Source organism: Mandrillus leucophaeus, unplaced genomic scaffold, assembly GCF_000951045.1.
Source record: "Mandrillus leucophaeus isolate KB7577 unplaced genomic scaffold, Mleu.le_1.0 Scaffold108, whole genome shotgun sequence".
Taxonomy (NCBI): domain Eukaryota; kingdom Metazoa; phylum Chordata; class Mammalia; order Primates; family Cercopithecidae; genus Mandrillus; species Mandrillus leucophaeus.
The window spans coordinates 145,889-160,477 of NW_012098987.1; the positions used below are offsets into that span (position 1 = coordinate 145,889).

General features: G+C 40.6%; 1 protein-coding gene across 1 annotated transcript in view; it reads right to left on the minus strand.

The window, feature by feature from the left end:
• Positions 1-8,002, minus strand: part of LOC105543950 (dmX-like protein 2) — a 148,251-nt gene extending 140,249 nt beyond the window's left edge. Inside the window, exon 1 of the mRNA XM_011986154.1 lies at positions 7,623-8,002. Within this exon, the coding sequence (XP_011841544.1) occupies positions 7,623-7,709 (87 nt within the window). The 5' untranslated portion in view covers positions 7,710-8,002. The remainder of the gene's footprint in view (positions 1-7,622) is intronic.
• Positions 8,003-14,589: the final 6,587 nt, after the last annotated feature.

Below are 14,589 nucleotides of genomic sequence, written 5' to 3' on the forward strand. Positions count from 1 at the left end.
GTACAAAATCACACCCAATTTAGAACATAAATGGAGGAAGTGGCCTTTGCTGAAAACACTGGTTATTCATCCACATAAAAGAAATGATGGGAGTTATTATGGGAAAGGTACATGATGATAATATGATTACCTCCTGCTGATTAGATCCTCTTAAGTGTGGATGCACTCGAGGCCAGAGATGATATGAAGAAGTTGCTGACACAAAACCAAAATCATTACTCCTAAGAAAATGTATGCAATTTTGTTTTTGAACTACAGCTAACATATGAGCTACATATATCTGTGAAATGAGTCTAAGCCAGAATTTTTGAGTTTTTTGTGTCCATCTATGCTTACTTGCAAAACGCACTTACGACTTTTTGAGTTTCTCCTAAAATCACAAGAAAACTCTACTGATTTAGTATGAACCAATGGGTTTCTCCTAAAATCACAGAAATAAAACAACAATTTAGTCTGAATTAAATTAAATGTTATTACACCCAAGAAGGCTCAGTTTTTAGAAGAAAATGGACTGAAAGGAACGTCTCTCCAATGATAATCCATCTAAGAGGGTATTATGTATTCCCTTAAAATCACTCCCACCATATTACCATGTATAATATTTAGAGGGGCCTAACTCTATTTTCTGTATCTGAAAGAGATAAGATAGGCCGGGCACGGTGGCTCACGCCTGTAATCCCAGCACTTTGGGAGTCCGAGGCGGGCAGATCACAAGGTCAGGAGATCGAGACCATCCTGGCTAACACGGTGAAACGCCATCTCTACTAAAAATACAAAAAATTAGCCGGGCGTGGTGGCGGGCACCTGTAGTCCCAGCTACTCAGGAGGCTGAGACAAGAGAATGGCGTGAACCCGGGAGGCGGAGCTCGTAGTGAGCTAAGATTGTGCCACTGCACTCCCGCCTGGGCAACAGAGCGAGACTCTGTCTCAAAAAAAAAAAAAAAAAGAAACAGTTAAGATAACCATTACATTTTTTAGGTGTTCAGGACTAGGGGTAGACAGCATTAAAGGAAGCCTCAGGAATCATGAAATGAGAAGATCTGAGAATAAAACTTGCAGGCAAACAAAAAAAAAAAGAAATTTAAGAAAACAAAAACCCACACACAAAAAAATAAGAAGTGCAGGCAACTGGTTTCATATTTACATCAAGTTCCAGGATTACATGATCATCTCTTTGAACTACCAGAGATGTGACTCATTGCAGGATAACATTTCCAAAACCTAGATCTTACACTGAAAAGAACAAAATTGTTCAAAAGGTGATGTTTTTAAATGTGGTATCTACAGCTACATTTACGAAATCACAATTGAACGTTTAAGAAAAGAGCTGTATGCTGCCTAAACACAAGTGAAAAGCATCATAGCTTACTCTTTAAGAGAGAGTGAATACAGTCATGCCACCTTTGTTAAATTGTACTTGGTCCCTCAATACCAAGTGACATCATGGATCAGGGTTTCAGAGCACTAATATAATGCAAAAGGATTCTACAAACTCGAAAAGATTGAAAACCCTAAAACTTCTACTAAAATATTTGGCTTCCAAATTTTTTAAAAATTACTGACAAACGGCCGGGTGCAGTGGCTCACGCCTGTAATCCCAACATCTTTGGAGGCTAAGGCAGGAGGTTTACTCGAGGTCAAGAGTTCAAGACAGCCTGGCCAACATGGTGAAATCCCATCTCTACTAAAAATACTAAAATTAGCCTGGCATGGTGGCACGCGCCTGTAATCCCAGTTACTCAGGAGGCTGAGGCAGGAGAATCGCTTGAATCCAGGAGACGGAGGTTGTGGTGAGCAGAGACTGCGCCACTGAACTCCAGCCTGGGTGACAGAGTGAGACTACATCTCAAAAAATAATAATAAAAATAAAAAACTGACAAGCTAGAGAAGTCTGACTAAATCTGAATTTCAGATATTCTATATTACTATCCCATTTTAAATACTGCCTTGCTTTCATAGAAGGAAATTAAATTGGTCAGGCATGACTTGTTTTTCCACTGTGCCATTATGGTTGTTACCAACATCCTGTGCTCTTTCAGATAATTAAATACTGAGACTCTGATTTGTTCTAAAAATTTACTGAGATCCAAGTTAAGATAATCTGATTATAATTTCTAAAGTAGTCTTTTAAATCCCCCAACTCCTAAGAACAGAAACTAAAAGAATAAAGGCATTGCATGGGAAAAGGAAAGCTGCGAAAGAAGAACCTAAACACTATCACACTGGCCCCATCTCCCACCCAATACTGTACTATGGCAGTCACAGGCAATTATTATCTGTCAGGTGCCAAGGCCCAAAACCTAATCAAGAGGCTCCTCCTCACAGGCAATTATTATCTGTCAGGTGCCAAGGCCCAAAACCTAATCAAGAGGCTCCTCCTCACAGGCAATTATTATCTGTCAGGTGCCAAAGCCCAAAACCTAATCAAGAGGCTCCTCCTCACAGGCAATTATTATCTGTCAGGTGCCAAGGCCCAAAACCTAATCAAGAGGCTCCTCCTCACAGGCAATTATTATCTGTCAGGTGCCAAGGCCCAAAACCTAATCAAGAGGCTCCTCCTCACAGGCAATTATTATCTGTCAGGTGCCAAGGCCCAAAACCTAATCAAGAGGCTCCTCCTCAGCTGTAAGCCCAAAGACTCATTCCTAGACCCACTACTTCATAAGTGCTCTGAATGGCCTATCTACTGAGCCAGAAAGGAGGTTAGACTCCCTGACTGTGAGGTCTGATAAAGTCTTGTAAATGCAAGTGAGAAGCAATATACAATAAAGACTCCAGACCTACAACTTCAACACAACCACTTTATGTTTCTAGTCCATTTTCTCTTTTAGCCCCTGAAAATCTCTAGAGAAGTCCATATAATTGTCATTCGTGGTCTAAATACTTAAAGAATATCTTTAAGAACTTCTTTTACAGATCAAAGACCTAAACATGTTTAAGTGATTTAGACAACACCATACAAGTAGTTGGTATCTGACCTTCTATTTTTGGGGAAGACATTATTCAGACCTTACCAGAGCTTCTCAGTAGTTGCTAGGAGTCTTCTTGCTACAAGCAGGAAGGCTAATTAACAAGCTACACAGGTACATAAGAACTTATATAACCCTATATTCACGTACTGGCTGACATGAAGCCCAAGCCCACAAGGTTTTAAATGTATCCATTTAAATAAACAAGAAGCTACACGCCAAGAACAAAAAGGCCAATTTCTCTTAGAAAACAAGTCCATTCTAAATTCTTGACTTCTGTCTTTCCCTTTCCTCTCAGCACAGGTTGACACATTAATAACCAGCCAGTACAGAAGCATGTTTCTAACCAACTCCTTGATTCCCCTGGCCAAAAGTTATCTCTTAGTCTTCCTGAATTCCCACTTAAATGCTGGCAATATTGCACAGCTGGCCTACTGTGGTTATTAGGTACATGTCTTTTACTCTCCTATTAGATTACCAGGATCCTACACTTCTTCAGTAAACTCCCTGAAATCAAGACTATGTCTTGTAATTCTTTTTTTTTTTTTAATACCCACAAAGCTTAGCACACCTATGTGTTCGACATTTGCTAAATGTATAAACTGGTTGATTATTTTTAAGGTTTAGTGTTGCCATAACTCTAGGACTGAAATGTTATTCTACAATAGAGTTAAGACATATCTAAATGCCATAAAAGAGGTTATACAACATTATCTTCTAATTTTTAAACCAATGGTTTTCCATTTATTTCCAACCTTTTGTTGGTACCTTAATTAAAAAAAAATCGAATGTCAGAATACCAGGTATATTTTCCTGAAAAGCTACAGGTAATGTTTGAAAATTATATTTTTTCAACATTCTAAGAGTGTCTATTATTTAATGAAGAAGTCCTGTGGTTAAAAAGTAACTTTTGCAAAGACAACAGTCACTCAATAATTTATCCTTCGTATTATGCCATTCCTTTGCTTCTGTTCTTATCTTTCCAAACCTTAATCTTCCATAAAACCTCTTCTTGTTTTCCCAACTACAATCTCTTCCATCTGCCTTATGTTATAATTATACAAATCATTTTAATCTCTGCCAGTATATTATAAATGCCGTAAGAGTGCAAATGACTTACTAATTTTTGTAAATGTTCATCAATGTGTTGAAATCATGTCAGACTAGAATAATAGTCACTGCCCACATCTGAAAATAGTCTGCAAACCTTAAGGCCAAATGAATTTTTAATTTGAAAATCATCATGTATGATCATTATTTCAATTAATATTTTAATATGTGCAGTAAAGTTTAAAAATAGCCAAGGACTATCTTTCAGAAAAGTAGTAACATAAATAATGAGAAATTTACAATATCTGTTGCATAAACCCTCAAAACATTCACTGAAGGGTAGTTAGAAATGTCTTAAAGGCAAAATAAAGTATAATAAAGCATATACACAGGAGAAGATCATCTCTTTGAACTACCAGAGATTTGACTCATTGCAGGATAACGTTTCCAAAACCTAGATCTTATACTGAAAAGAACAAAATTGTTCAAAAGGTGATGTTTTAAAATGTGGTATTACAGCTACATTTACGAAATCACAATTGAATGTTTAAGAAAACAGCTGTATGCTGCCTAAACACAAGTGAAAAGCATCACAGCTTACATGATACCACTAAAACCACAGACATCAGCTGAGATTGTCTACTACAGACTGCACTACCATGTCAATATTGCACAAACTGGGACATCATGACATCAAGCAGTCATTCACAGCCAACCAATCACGCCACCCACCATGCACAGGAAAATACGTAACACACCATTTCTTTCAATTATTACAATGTTATAAACTCAAAATCCTTTTAGAACAATTCTGTTCTTCAAAGACGTATCAATTTTAGATTCTGAAATAAAGTATGTATTGTATTTTGAAAAGGTTCTCAGGTTACCATGAAACACAACATCAGCTAAGAATCATCAGTTAGTTGCAAGACAGTATTCTACACTATGTCTGGCTGGGAGGCCTTCCATCCATCCACTAACCCACCTACGCACCCACACGCCCTCTCCAAAGCAGGCACTCTGATATTAAAAAGGAAATACTACAAAGAAAAGCCCACACGATAAGAAGCCACAAGACCTTCATTCCAAGTCCTGGCTGGTCGCCCTTTTAATCATCTGATCCAGAACTAAAGCTTCTTCATCTGATTGCTCTAAAATCAAGTGACATGCTCCATGAAGAGGAGCTTGCTTTTTCTTTTTACTATACAAATATAGGAATTCAGGTATTTGTTAGTTGATTGTACAGTGCTTGAAAGCAGCCTGTTCTTTTTTTTTTTTTTTTTTTTGGCCAATCTGTTTTTCACAAAGCCCAAGAGGTCATCTCCAGTTCATGACAAAATTATAACTGGATCAGTACACTCAAAACTAAGGTATTAAAATGAGGTGGTGTGCAAAATGGGTTTGTATTTGCATTTGTCAAAAGACCAAAATAACAGTGTCACAGGCAGGCATCCTAAACCAGGTAAATTTTGAGTCGAATTTGGAAAACCAAAAGGACTGTCTTGTTGCAACATAAAAATGCAGGTTAGAGTAAGAAGATCAGTATGTAACAGAGGGGCCAAAGTGAGGAGTACATATAATTAAATATAAAGTCAAAGATGGAGAATATTTGACAAGTTTGTATTTCGTAACACAGCTATTAGAAACAACTACACATTCTTAAGCCAAGAGTGATATGGTAAAATGATACTTGAAGAAAATTATCCTAGCAGCGGTGTGGAGGATGAAGAAGTTATCAGACATGAGTGTCAGAAAATTGTTTTGAAAGCTTTCATATTAATACAAATAAGACTGTAAAGTAAGGTGGTGGTTAAGGACATGAAAAGGAGTAAATCTGGTAGAGAGTGCAGAGAGTCAACTAGACTTTGTGAAAGGCTGAATTAGGGAGGTGCAAAAAGATTTGAAAATGACTCTAAGCATCTGGTCACAAGTGGCCTACAGCATAACCACACCTGCGCAGCACTAACAGTTCTTACACAGGTTTTTCCAGGCTGCATCTGAACCCGTTTATTTAGTTCTACATACCAGACCTGCAGTGAAACAGCACTCCACTACAGATGGAAGCAGAAAACTACCACCACCATTCTAGCAGGAAAATACCTATAACCAAAGATTCCAGCTTTGTTTCTTGATGAAAGAGGCCCACTTTCTAACCCTGGGGAACTTCCTATCTGCACTACTGGGGAACAGGGAAATTTCTTCTCTCTATCCCCAAAAGATTCTCCACACACTTGAAGACCAAGCTCAGTTCTATATGGATCTTTTAAGTCACATGTACATAAAACACAGATGACACACCAGTGATAGTGATAGGCGTAACAATATAAAGCAGGCAAACCCTATTTTTAAAGGGCTTGTTCTAAACTGGAGCTAGGCCAAGTTGATTACACTAAAAAATTAAAGTGGCTAAAAAGCAATCTTCTGGGGTTAATGTATCACAAAACGTCAAAAAAATAAATTGTTCCAGAATGCACTGCTACATAATGATTCTGCAGTTTTGCTGAAGCTTTATTTTCTGCAGTTTTAAAAACACTGTTGGAAAGCAGACATCAGATCAAAGGGTTTTCCTTGTCTAAAAAGCATACCATTATGCTATTTCCAATTTTATCAAGAAGAACGGTTATCAATAACAAAATGTATTTAATAAACGTCTGGCTGCCTACAGTTCCTTTTAAGGAAGACCACGTAGAAATTTCATTCTTTAAAAAAGAACTCATATTAATCTATGGGAGACTGTGAGTAAACAAAGCTCCAGGGCTTGGTTTGAACATTTCCATTTTCAAAAAGGACTGATGAGTCCAATCTCCTTGAGAAACATGTCTATTTCATCCAGCTTTTAAGGAGATTCTAAAACGTTATGTATACATACACTTTTCTCAAACAAACAAGCACTGTCGTAAATTTTTCACATTGCCTTACTATATTTAAAAAAAAAAAAAAAAGGGCTACCTTACAGATTAAAGTATTATCTAGGAGGGTTACCAAACTACGACCTCCTGATAAATGAGACAGCTCTCCAAGTCACTGTCACTCTAACCCTTCCATGCTAAATCTTTCGGCCGCAGAGGATGAATTTTTATCTTATTCTTGGAATTAAGATCCTGCATTATCAGGAGATACACAGGGTTAGGCTTAAAGCCACAGACTCCAGCAGCTCCAAGCTGCCCTAACACAGCGGGCAGGGGGAGCCAAGGCGCAGCATCGCCTCCACGCTCCGAGACCAACACCAAGTCTCTTCGCCTCCACGCCGAGAGCAGGTGAGAAACGGACGCTCTGGGGTTTCAGCGACCCCACCACCTTCCTCCACCGCAGACCCAAGGGCCGCCCTAGGAGGAACCTTCTAGTTCAGCCACCTCGGGCCCGTTTGCTGGGGGTGGAGAGTGCGGTGGATTCCTAAGCCTTTCCCCTAAGGGGTGATTTCCTACACCAGACGCAGGACCCACGGTCCCACGGGGAACTAAACCCCAAGGCTGCAAAGGGGCCACGGGTGGGGCCCACCAACACCTCACAGCCTCCTGAGGAGGCGTGCGCCCTGGACAGGAGGTCCCTGCCCCCGCGTCTGGATCCTGGTATCTTCCCCTCGGGCTCCCGGCCGCCGCTCACCGTGAAGGGGATATCCCCGACGCTGCCCACGGAGTAGCAGTTGTCTCCAGGGTTGACAGCCCCAGTGAGGACCTGATGCAGATGCATCTCCGGAGCCCGGGCTGTACAAAATGCGCGAGAGGGGCGACGAGCCCCGCGCCCGGCCCTCCTCCGGCCGCGAGAGCCGCTTCCCTCTGTGCCTCCCTCGGAAACCCGCCCCGCGGAGGCTCCGGCTTAACTCCTCGCCCCGCTTTCGCCTTCCCTCCGCCTCGTCCCTGCCATGAGGGAGCTCCTCGACCGCCGCCGCCGCCCGGGTCGCCGCTCAGCTGCGGAAATGCCCGGATGTTCCCACTGCCTGCTGCACCGGCGCACAAATGCGGGAGGAGGGCAAGGGTGCGTGTGAGGCGGGGGAGGGCACGAGGGGGAACGCGCGAGCTGGGAGCGTGCAGCAAGGGACGCTCCGCCCGAGGGAGCGGGCCGGCGCACGCGCCCACCGCGGGGGAGCGACGGTCGACGGGAGGTAGAGCCCCCCTCCCGCGGCAAAGCTCTCAGTTCAGTCTTTTTCCCCACGCCCCGCGTTTGCGCGTGCGCGCGCCGTGGTTTCCAAGGCAATTGCGCGCGCCGCGCCGACCCTGGGTCCCGGCATTGCGCGCGCAGACGTGCGGGAGTTCCCTTGGAGCCTCCAGCGCTGCAGCCGCTGCGGACGGAGGACGGAGGACGGAGGACGGAGGACGGAGGACGGGGGCGGGGGTGGGGCCGGGGACGGGGACGGGGTCGCGGGCGGGGGCGGAGTGGGGTGTAGGTCGCACGGGGCCACGCAGCAGTTGGACGCCGGGGACGAGCCACGAGCCTGTTTTGCTGTGTTGAACCTAGTCCAGAATACAATGTGCAATGGTCAGTGCAGTTGACCTCAGAAGAAGGACACCCGTCACCAGGAATTTCCACCAGGAGATATCTTAGATCTCTTCGGTCTTTTCGAAAGTGCAGTACATAAGATAATTTATTTTACATAAACAATTTAGGCATCTTGCAACTATTTAGAGAAGCCGTACTCCCCTGACAGCTAATTATTTTGCTCCCACTTTTTGTCACGGTTATTCTAGACAGCAAAAAGCCCCCTTAGAGACGGGTGACTCCTTTAGACTTTTTTTCGTGGGTAATTTCATGAATTAGAAGAATCGCCTGATTTTCCATACTGTCTGATAAACGTTGAGTGGTTGATAACAAGGATCAGATCCCTGCCGCAGGCCAATTCATGACAAATTTTTTAACCCATACTATGCTTAAGTCACAGGGTAAGGCAGCAGGGGACACCAGGACACAACTGTGTGTAAAACCAGGCAGAACGCCAAAAGTGTTGTGATTGAGATATAAAAGTCTATGCACCGCAGAAGAGGAAGAAGGATGTTGACTAAGGGCCTGGATAAGGCGTTATGGAGACATAACCTGACATAAACGCTGAGTTTAATTTTGACAGGCTGAGATAGACAAGAAATGCTGCAAATACGGTACAGAAAATGGAGGGGGGAGTGTTGGAGGTACAAAGATTAATGTTTGAGACAGATGATTTATAGGGTGGGGAAAGTAAATAATACTTAGCAAGAGATCAAGGTATCCAAGTGGTCCATCTCTTGGCCTACCAAAACATGTTATGGAGAGAGTCTTGAATGCGCCAAGAAGCCCAGATTTCACTCTGCATGCAGTGGGGGTATATCAGATGTTTCTGAGCAAAAGTTTATATAATCAGAGCTGCTTTGGGGAGATGACTTTGTAGCACTTTGAAACATAAAGGGAAGGGTGGGGAAGATTGGAGGCAAAGATCTGTCAGTCCTTGGTAATCTTTTCAGTAGAAAGTTGCAGGAGGTATGAAAAATAATTCTTAATGACCTAGGGCATTCTCTCTCTCTCTCTACCCCCTCTCCTCGCCCACTCTCTCTCCCTCCCCCACTCTCTCTCTCCCTCCTCCTCCCTCCCCTGCCATCCCTCTTTCTCCCTCCCTTTCTCCCTCTTCCTCCCTTCCCCCCCGTGCCATATCCAAGGATTCCTTTTTGATATCCCAAATTCATGTCCCTCATCATCTCCACTGCCATTACCTTCATTCCAAACATTATTTCTCATTTGACTGCCCTCATAGCCTTCTAAATGGTTAAACTGTCTTCCACCTCTTGCCTCTCCAATCCATCCACCACACTGCAGCCAGCAAAACCTTTTTAAAATACTTTTTAAAAAAGAGAGACATCTTTAAAAAAATAAAAAAAGAGGCATCTCCCATTGTTGCCCAGACTATACTTAATTCTCCAGCCTCAGCCTCCTGAGTAGCTGGAACTTCAGGTGCCTGCCAACCCACAGGTTCAGAGAATCCTTTTTAAAGGAAAAATTCCTCTGCTTAAAATCCTGTAGTAACTCCCCACTCCATGTAGGTTGAAGTTCAAACTCCTTAGCTTGGCTGAGAATCCCATCCAATCTGGCTTCTGCCTTATCTTCCTGTCTTATCTCACATGCCCTTAGGTTCCAGCCCCACTGAGCTAATGCTGTTTCCAGAGTATACTGTGTTCTTTTATGCTTCCTTCCTTTATTCACGATCTTTGCTCTATCTGGAATGCCCTACCTCCCCTTGTTAACCTGACAAACAGCAGGTTAGCTCAAGGCACCTATTCAGTAAAACCCTCCTTGACCACCCCAAACACTTTGAGGCTTCCTTCACTGTAAAACACCATATCACATGTCTCAAAGCAATGTAAGTATTGTTTGTATGTCTGTTTCCTCTAGCAGAGCCTTAGATCTTTCAAGTCAGGATCTGTATCTGATTTTCCCTGTTTCTGCAGTACCTGAATTATGATACAAATAAGCTGACATATAAGATGTGAATGTAAATAAGAGCACTCAGTTTTGCGAGAAAATGTTACGGGGTAAAAAAGTACCTTTCATTATTTGTAAAAGTGTTCAAATGATATTATAGTAGTTTTATAGAGGGAGGTATTACATGTTCGTATAAATACAGTATTCTATATTCATTATACTGAGTTCTAGGAAATTACTGACTCTGCATATTTAATTATATACTACTGACCATGAATAAAGATACTCAGCTACATAGCTAAAAAGAAATACACCGACAATATTATAGCAGACAACAAAACAAAAGAAAAATGAACCATGGAGGCAAATATTGGAGATTTAAGTTGGTACTAGCAACTAAAAAACATTTCACAGTATCAAATACATCTGAGAAAATTCCTATACTGTACATGCAAACACAGCATGTAGCAGTAAAATTGTGTATAAAGCAAGAAGTTAGTACAATATATTTAAACTTTACATGAAGGTTTAATTCATGTAAACAAATATTTCAGTAAAAAAACTGGAACAACTCTTAAAGTAATAAATTTGAAGAAATTCCAATGTTATATTCATACATAGAAAAAAGGCAAATATGTTACCAAATGTTCATATATATTAAATTACAGGAGAAAAAAATTAAATATGTGTTATAGAAGCTAGTTTTGAGAATTATGGCCACATAGGAAGTGAAGGCTGTTTCTAAGTGTCATAAAGTTTTTATCTTTACCCTCAAATTCATTTTTAAAGCCTGATAACCATTGTTACTACTGGATTCTAAATGAATCTCTTAATCTTTGACCTTAGCAGCATTAGAAACCAAGTCAAAACTATCATCAAACAACAAATTGTACAATTGTACGCAGGTTTCCAAGAGTGTTACTAATTCACATTATTTAAACCATTTCACATTTGGCTCTTGTTTTACAGCATTCCATGGAGTTTTGGCCCATTCACAGTTGTGATGTTGTGAGCCTCTTTCTTCCTCTCGGTATCAAACTCAAAATCTGAAGCCTGTATCCACCTGTTCTCTTCCCTCATTAATCCTTTAAATGGATTCTTGATAGCCTTATCTGAAGGTTGCAAATGGCTAATTAAGTCTCCTGGAATTACAACTGAGCCTTTTATTGTCCACTCTGATCAATCAAAACTCACTCCGGACTAATATGGCAAGTTTCCTTGGTAGCCCACCAGGGCAGCTAGACCACACTTTTGACTCTCCACAATTTCATCTCTTCCTTGTTCATCCAAATTTTTTCATGGACCTAAAAACAAATTGGAAATTCTTCTAATTTTGGAAACGGCTTTCTTTTAAAAATTAGAAAAAGTAGCAGTTGTGTATCATTAACAAAATATGCTAATCGAATTGTAAGATATGATTTCTCATGTCCACAACTCTTTTTTTTCTTTTTGCTTGGATTTGAGATCCCAACACAACTCTTAATAGTACCTTTGAGTTGGGTTTAACGGCCCATTGAATGTGTGCCATTAAATGTGGGACTTAGTTTCCCAGCAGTATCACATACCTATGTGTACTAGTTATCAATTACTGTGCAATAAATTACCCCAAAATTACCCCAAAATTTATTACCTAAAAATAACAATAGAGACTCTTTATCTCACAGTTTCTGTGAATCAATAATTTAGTAGTAGCTTAGCAGGAAAGTTCTGGTTCAGAGTCTTTCATGATATGGCAATCAAAATGTCAGCTACATGCTAAATAAAAGCTGGACACATAAGACCACATAATTCATTTGTATGAAATCATTTGTATGAAATTTTCTGAAAAGACAAGTCTACAGTCACAGAAAATAGGTTAATGGTTGCCTGGGGCAGAAGGTAGAAGTGAGAGTGACTGCTAATGGATATGAGGTTTCTTTTTGGCATGATATAAATATTCTAAAATTAGATTGTGGTCATGATGGGGCAGTTCTGTAAAATTACTAGAAATCACTGAATTGTATACTTGAAATTAGTGAATTTTATGGTAGTTAAATTATACTTTCAATTAAGCTATCTAAAAAAGAAATATCAGCCAGAGATACAGTCATCTGAAGTCTTGACTGAAGCTAAAGGCCCTGCTTCCAAGATGGCAGGCTCTCATGGCTAGCAAGTTGATCCTAACAGGCAGATGGAGGCCTTAGTTCCTATGTGTTCCTCTCCACAGTGCTGGGCGAGTGTCCTCAAGACACGCAGCTGGCTTCTCCAACAGCAGGTGATCCAAGAAAGAGACCAAGGTAGAAACTGCAATGTCTTTTATAACCTAGCCTTGAAAGTCACACACCATCATTTCCACCATATTTTATTGGGTGCAAAGGCCAGCTATAACTTACTGTGGAAGACTATTTCCTAAGAAAGTGAGTGCCAGGAAGGGAGAGTCGTGAGCAGCCATTTTGTAGGTTATCCACTACACCATGGAACTCAAGGACTTCATCTTCAAGAGTCAAGGGACATGATTTGTGTCATTATTACTCTTACCTACAGAGGTAACTGGAATTTCTACTCATAAATCTACAGTATCATAATGTTGATCTTTGATATATCTGTTATTAGTTCTTGTTGAGCTATCTACATAATTTAAATATTAAATTTCTCAAGTGATTCCATTTGTTTGAGGATCTAATACCCATTTTTAAAAAATATTTCTTCTAGTTGTGGGGATCTTACAGTTTTCCTAGGGATGTCTAACACTTTAAGCTGCTGGTTTCTTCAGTTGTATAGCAATGGAAGCCCCGACTTTCTGTTACCAGTTCATTTTGCAGTATATTGTGTGAAAGTCTGAAATTGAAGTTGTAGCAATACCTTTATTGCTTTTCAGTCATAAACTATAGCAATGATGCATTTTAATCTAAAATATCATAGATGTAAACCTATATCAGTTATCACTTTAACAAACCACTCTGAAACATAGTGGCTTAAAACAATTATTATTATTTGTATGTTCTGTAAATTGGTTGGGAAGTTCTTCTGCTGGTTTCACTTATAGAACTGCAGTGAACTGAAAGTTCACCTGTGGTAGACGGTCCAAGATGGCCTCATGTCTATCAGTTGATGCTAGTTGTTGTCTGGGATGCGTCAGTTCCCCTTTATGTGGCATCTTGTCCTCCATAGACTAGACTGACTTTTGTACACGGCAGTCTCATGCCTAGCCTTGAAGGTCAGAGTCACTTCTATCGTATTCCTTGGTCAAAACAAGTCACAGAGCCAGCACAGATTCAAGAACTAGGGAAATAAAATCCACCTTTCAATGGGAAGAACAGAAAAGTCACATTGAACATGTGTATAGAAGAAGTTATCAGCCATCTTTGCAAAAAAAAATCTGTATCACAGCCTCAGACTCTAGCTTTGACCATCTCTGTGGCCTCTGATTCGTTATATTTGCTTTTGCTTTAGGTAAGCATGCCACTTATAGGATGAAAAAAAAAACTTACGTATCTGCTGTCTTTCTCTGCTAGAGGTAGTGTTAAGTTATTGTTTTCTTGGTGACTATAACTCAGACTCTTAGCTATTTCTCATTCATTATGCATTTGGCTTTTTATCTCTAATGTAAGTGCATTGGACATGGGGCAATTTTTAAATACCTTTCTCTGGGGCAAAGGTGAATGTTTATGCATCTTATAAGCAAGTGAATACGATAAGTTTTCATCTAGTTAGATTATTTTGTTGCTAGACTCTGAGAACACTGACCATTTAGAAGGAGTATAGAGAAGATTGGTTCATATCTTTGCAGGTAACTATTTATGATTGTACTATGAAAAGTAATATGCTGTATGTATATAATTTATTTCCTTAATGATCACTGATTAGCACTTTTAGAAACTCATTTAACAAGAGCTTAAGGGGTAACTAATTTTTTTAAACATTTTGTTACATGAATAATTATATAGATTAGACCAGACACAAAAAGTATTCACCCTTGCTTATCTTTTCAACTTCATCTTTCAACATTTCTGACCTCTAAATGTAGAGTACAACCACACTAATATACAGTAATTCCTTTCAAGCCTCTGGCCACTGGCTAATTTCCCTTTCCAGAAACTCCCTCACTATTATCATTTGGTCGGGTGCCGTGGCTCATACCTGTAATCCCAGCACTTTGGGAGGCCAAGGTGGGCAGATCACCTGAGGTCAGGAGTTCGAGACCAGCCTG